This window comes from Dreissena polymorpha, chromosome 1, assembly GCF_020536995.1.
Source record: "Dreissena polymorpha isolate Duluth1 chromosome 1, UMN_Dpol_1.0, whole genome shotgun sequence".
In the NCBI taxonomy this organism is placed as follows: domain Eukaryota; kingdom Metazoa; phylum Mollusca; class Bivalvia; order Myida; family Dreissenidae; genus Dreissena; species Dreissena polymorpha.
The window spans coordinates 96,712,406-96,718,843 of record NC_068355.1 but is presented as its reverse complement, the minus strand read 5'-3'; the positions used below and the strand labels follow the sequence as shown (position 1 = coordinate 96,718,843).

Below are 6,438 nucleotides of genomic sequence, written 5' to 3'. Positions count from 1 at the left end.
ATATCAACTAGATGCAACTGCTGACCAAGTTTGGTGAAGATCGGATGAATACAATTTGAAATAGAGTCCGGACAAAGTGGCCCCTTTGAAAATGCACTTATTGACCCTATGACCTAGTTTTTGACCCGGCATGACCCATATTCGAACTTGGCCTAGATATCAACTAGATGCAACTGCTGACCAAGTTTGGTGAAGATCGGATGAATACAATTTGAATTAGAGTCCGGACAAAGTGATGCCTTCCGCCCGCCAAGGGGTTTCACATAATACGTCCCGTATTTTATACGGGCGTATAAAAAGAGTCAAGGATAAATCTTCAGTAAATGGCTTCCTTCTTGGCCATGACAACCAAATAGCCCAATATAAGAATTTGCAATAAGAAAGCTTGCTTACAAAGCACACAATAAGGTTATCTTAGTTTATCTCTGCTCCAACACTTGGCAAATTTCTAATCATCCCTTTGAAGTGGAGAATTTTAATATGAATCTTAAACAAGTTGTCACTCATGTTATTTTAATTTAATTAAGCCTCCATGTTTTTGAGTGCAGATCTATTTCTTGAATTTCTTAAATATGATGCACGCTAATAAATTTTGCACCCAAGATGTATAATATGAACAAACTTGATAGGATACCACCGTATGAGGTTACACAAACAATACAAAACCTCTGGGCCATAAAGATGTAGATAAGATGTTTTTCAATGTTCACTATGTACATAACACATTTTAAGGACAACAATCCCCAATGCTGGCCCCATCGTTTACAAAAAAGGCATGATTGGACGAAATTTTGTAGAAGGTCCCCACATGTTACATAACAAATACCAAACTGTGGGCATTGATGTTTCAAAGCTGATTTTACATGTTTGCAATATAAACAAATAATTAGGAAAAATATGAGGCTTATAATGTTGGCCTCTGGATGATTTGAACACACATACACAATGTTTAACCTCTGGGCTAGAAGATAAAAAAAAAAAAATTCCTTTTTTGAGCCCCATAACCTAGTTAACCAATGAACAATAGCCATTGATTGTTTAAGATGACCACACAAGGGCATCATGTTAAGTTCCTTCCAATTCATTCTGCCACACAGTTCAGGAAATGTCAAATCCACTGGGAATGTTCAAAAACTTTGAAGAAAATGTAAGGTGCACACGTAACATAAGCACATCAGGCATGGAGTGACAATTGACATCATGGTTCACAATAGCTCATCCTGAGGTTGTTATAACTATATATATAAAATAAAAGTGAATATAATGGAGTTAAATAATATCGAATATCACAAAGAAATATATTATATTATACCCATTTAAGAGTAATCTTCAGATTAAAGAGGCCTTTCCACGTTTTGGTAATTTGACAAAATAAAAAAAAATGTTTCAGATTCACAAATTTTCGTTGTACATGTATTTATTATATTTGTGAGGAAACAGTTATACTGAACATTTACCATGCTCTGAAATATCCATTATATGCATCTTTTAATGATTTATAAACCTGAAAATTATACAACGTTGCAATGCAAAACGATTTAATAATTGGAGAGCTTTGTTATAATTTGTGATACTACAAGGATAGCATATATAAAGTAAAAAAAGCGATGCGTTTGTGAAACACTATGTCCCGTGTGTCCCCATATATGTGACCTTTGACCTTGAAGGATGACCTTGACCTTCAACTTTCACCACTCAAAATGTGCAGCTCCATGTGATATGATGCATGCCAAACATCAAGTTGCTATCTTCAATGTTGAAGTGTACATTACATAAGCGATTTTGACCCATATATGTGACCTTTGACCATGAAGGATGACCTTGACCTTTACCTTTTACCACACGAAATGTGCAGCTCCATGAGATACACATGCATGCCAAGTATGAAGTTGCTATCTTCAATATTGCAACAGTTATGGCAAATGTTAAAGTTTGACGCAAACACACAAACAAACCAACAGACAAGGCAAAAACAATATGTCCCCCACTATAGTGGTGAGGGACATAAAAAACATCACTCAATGTATGAGCGTGGATGGCAAGTGGTCTAAGCGAAAGATTTTTTCTCCAGGGGACAGTGGTTCGAGCCTAGTTGAGGGTTACTTTTTTTCTTTCTTTTATTTTATTCTTGTGTTGTTACTGGCGCTTTTTACATTCAACGTTTACATTGATCAATATATATGACAAACTTTATAACATGCCTTAAAACTGTGAAAAGGCCCCTTTAAAGCACAAAAACTGTATTTATTTGTAATGCCAAATGATTGGACATTTTGTAATGTTTACTTTTTGTTGTTGGTTTGTGTTATTTTTTCATCAATTATGCTGAAAACATGTGAACCACATGATGAAACACTCCACCCAAGAAAGTACAAGCTGGGCAACATAAATCAAGACACCGGTTTTATTACACCTCACCTTTCAGGTTCCCTGCTTCAAACTGCCAAGTTGGCAAACTAAATTACATACATATATTAAACTCTGTGAACAACTAATTTTAACACACAGGCAAAGTATATTACACAACATGATATAAAACAATACTTAAACCATTGTAAATACTGGTCACTAACCACACAAAATGACAAAGTACAAATGAGTATTTAATATAAATGTTAATATACACTGGTAAAACATATGTTCAGTTTGATGCAAAAAAACATATCATTTAAAAAAATCCACTATAGCAATGTTGGAAAGACCAACAACACAAATGTAATGATCAAGACTATTAAAAAATATGTAAAAAAAAATTTTAGTAAAAAATCTGCATAAACATATACTGATACATAACTTCTGGAATAAAAAGCTTCCAGTACTACAAACTGGCCCAGCTAAAGATGACATTTCTTCAAAACAGGCAACATAATATACATAGTTTATACTCTTACAAGTCGGTGTAAATATTTTGCCTGATACAAAAATCAAACTGAAAAAGCCTTGCTCTGCGAAACATAAGACATTTTTGGCTTTTATGGTAATTAACATGAAACTCTACTTATGAGTTATTGCATGCATATCCACATAGCTTCCCCAGCTTCCCTTGGCAATTATATCCTGGCAACTGCCACCTCAGTGCCTTCGACCTTGTCCAAGAAGGGCCTTCTCCAGCCCAATGAAGGGTGCCTCTATTGCCAGCGTGAGGACAAATGCACATGCGTGTGCTAACACAAGGTGACCCAGGAACATGTAGGCCTGCTCAACAGAATGCAGAGGCTCTTTAGTATCAATTCAAATTTGAGTCGCGTTCTGAGAAAACTGGGCATAATGCATGTGCGTAAAGTGTCGTCCCAGTCCGCACAGGCTAATCAGGGATGACAATTTCCACATTTATGGTATTATACATTTGAATAAAGTCCCTTCTTACCGAAAATCTTGTTTAGTCGGAAAGTGTCGTCCTTGATTAGCCTGTGCGGACTGCACAGGCTAATCTGGGACAACAATTTACGCACATGCATTATGCCCAGTTTTCTCATAACAGGACTCATTTATCTATTTGCAAGCTTCATTAGTATCACACTGATGAAATAGGCAGTAAACACAATCTTTTGTTTCCAATAAGATACTTGTTTTTATGGTTTATTGAAATTATCCTGATTGTAAGAAGAAATTAAAGCAGTTCTTAATTATACATTTCAAAATGCAGTAAAACATGCAAAAATAAACAATTGTAATTCTTTGATTTATATCATATTGTGTATGAAAATATGTATATTGTGTATGTGTATATAATGCATCATTTTCCACAGTTGCTATGCAGACACCATATTGTCTTGCTAGACAGGGACGCTATTCAGACACCATATTGTCTTGTGGGTCACGGTCGCTATGCAGACAAATATTGTTACATGTGTAAGGGTTGTTATGCAGGCATCATATAATCTTGCTAGCAAGGGTCGCTTTGCAAACACTATATTGTCTTGTGGGTCACCGTCGCTATGCAGACACCATATTGTCTATTGAGTCATGGTCGCTTTGCTAGTGAGTTAAGGTCGTTATGCAGACATCATATTGTCTTGTGAGTCAGGGTCGCTATGCACAAAAAATATTGTCTTGTGGGTCAAGGTTGCTATGCAGACATCATATTGTTTTGTGAGCCAGGGTCACAATGCAGACACCATATTGTCTTGTGGGTCACGGTCGCTTTGCAGACACCATATTGTCTTGTGAGTCAGGGTTGCTATGCAGACACCATATTGTCTTGTGGGTCAGGGTCGCTAACCAGACCCATATTGTCTTGTGAGTCAGGGTTGCTATGCAGACACCATATTGTCTTGTGGGTCAATGTCTCTATGCAGACATCATATTGTTTTCTGAGCCAGGGTTGCTATTCAGACACCATATTGTCTTGTAGTACACGGTCACTATGCAGACACCATATTGCAGACACCATATTGTCTTGTGAGTCAGGGTTGCTATGCAGACATCATATTGTTTTGTGAGTCAGGGTCACTAAGCAAACACCTTATTGTCTTGTGAGTCAGGGTCGCTATGCAGACATCATATTGTTTTGTGAGTCAGGGTCCCAATGCAGACACCATATTGACTCGTGGGTTAGGGTTGCTATGCAGACACCATATTGTCTTGTGGGTCAGGGTCACTATGCAGACACCATATTGTTATGTGAGTAATGGTCCCAATGCAGACACCATATTGTCTTGTGAGTCAGGGTCGCTATGCACACACCACATTGTCTTGTGTGTCAGGGTCGCTATGCAGACAACATATTGTCTTGTGGGTCACAGTCGCTTTGCAGACATCATATTGTCTTGTGAGTCAGGGTCACTAAGCAAACACCTTATTGTCTTGTGAGTCAAGGTCACTATGCAGACATCATATTGTTTTGTGAGTCAGGGCCCAAATGCAGACACCATATTGTCTTGTGGGTTAGGGTTGCTATGCAGACGCCATATTGCATTGTGGGTCAGGGTCACTATGCAGACACCATATTGTCTTGTGGGTCAGGGTCACTATGCAGACACCATATTGTCTATTGAGTCATGGTCGCTTTGCTAGTGAGTTAAGGTCGTTATGCAGACATCATATTGTCTTGTGAGTCAGGGTCGCTATACAGAAAACATATTGTCTTGTGGGTCAAGGTTGCTATGCAGACATCATATTGTTTTGTGAGCCAGGGTCACAATGCAGACACCATATTGTCTTGTGGGTCACGGTCGCTTTGCAGACACCATATTGTCTTGTGAGTCAGGGTTGCTATGCAGACACCATATTGTCTTGTTGGTCAGGGTCGCTAACCAGACCCATATTGTCTTGTGAGTCAGGGTTGCTATGCAGACACCATATTGTCTTGTGGGTCAATGTCTCTATGCAGACATCATATTGTTTTCTGAGTCAGGGTTGCTATTCAGACACCATATTGTCTTGTACTACACGGTCACTATGCAGACACCATATTGCAGACACCATATTGTCTTGTGAGTCAGGGTTGCTATGCAGACATCATATTGTTTTGTGAGTCAGGGTCACTAAGCAAACACCTTATTGTCTTGTGAGTCAGGGTCGCTATGCAGACTTCATATTGTTTTGTGAGTCAGGGTCCCAATGCAGACAACATATTGACTCGTGGGTTAGGGTTGCTATGCAGACACCATATTGTCTTGTGGGTCAGAATCACTATGCAGACACCATATTGTTTTGTGAGTCACGGCCCAATGCAGACACCATATTGTCTTGTGAGTCAGGGTCGCTATGCACACACCACATTGTCTTGTGTGTCAGGGTCGCTATGCAGACCCCATATTGTCTTGTGGGTCACAGTCGCTTTGCAGACATCATATTGTCTTGTGAGTCAGGGTCACTAAGCAAACACCTTATTGTCTTGTGAGTCAAGGTCGCTATGCAGACATCATATTGTTTTGTGAGTCAGGGCCCAAATGCAGACACCATATTGTCTTTTGGGTTAGGGTCACTATGCAGACACCATATTGTCCTGTGGGTTAGGGTTGCTATGCAGACACCATATTGTCTTGTGAGTTCGGTTTGCTATGCAGACACCATATTGTCTTGATGGTCAAGGTCGCTATGCAGACATCATATTGTCTTGCGGGTCAGGGTTGCTATGCAGACATCATATTGTCTTGTGAGCCAGGGTTGCTATGCTGACACCATATTGTCCTGATGGTCAAGGTCACTATGCAGACATCATATTGTCTTGTGGGTCAAGGTTGCTATGCAGAAATCATATTGTCTTGTGAGCCAGGGGTTGCTATGCAGACACCATATTGTTTTATGAGTCAGGGTCCCAATTCCGACACCATATTGTCTTGTGGGTTAGGGTTGCTATGCAGACATCATATTGTCTTGAAGGTCAAGGTCACTATGCAGACATCATATTGTCTTGTCGGTCAGGGTTGCTATGCAGACATCATATTGTCCTGTGGGTCAAGGTTGCTATGCAGACACTATATTGTCTTGTGA

At 39.2% G+C, this 6,438-nt stretch overlaps 1 protein-coding gene across 1 annotated transcript in view; it reads right to left on the bottom strand.

The window, feature by feature from the left end:
• Positions 1–2,596: 2,596 nt before the first annotated feature.
• LOC127841552 (nose resistant to fluoxetine protein 6-like) overlaps positions 2,597–6,438 on the bottom strand; it is a 79,637-nt gene continuing 75,795 nt past the window's right edge. The window contains exon 16 of the mRNA XM_052370453.1: positions 2,597–3,195. Within this exon, the coding sequence (XP_052226413.1) occupies positions 3,073–3,195 (123 nt within the window). The 3' untranslated portion in view covers positions 2,597–3,072. The remainder of the gene's footprint in view (positions 3,196–6,438) is intronic.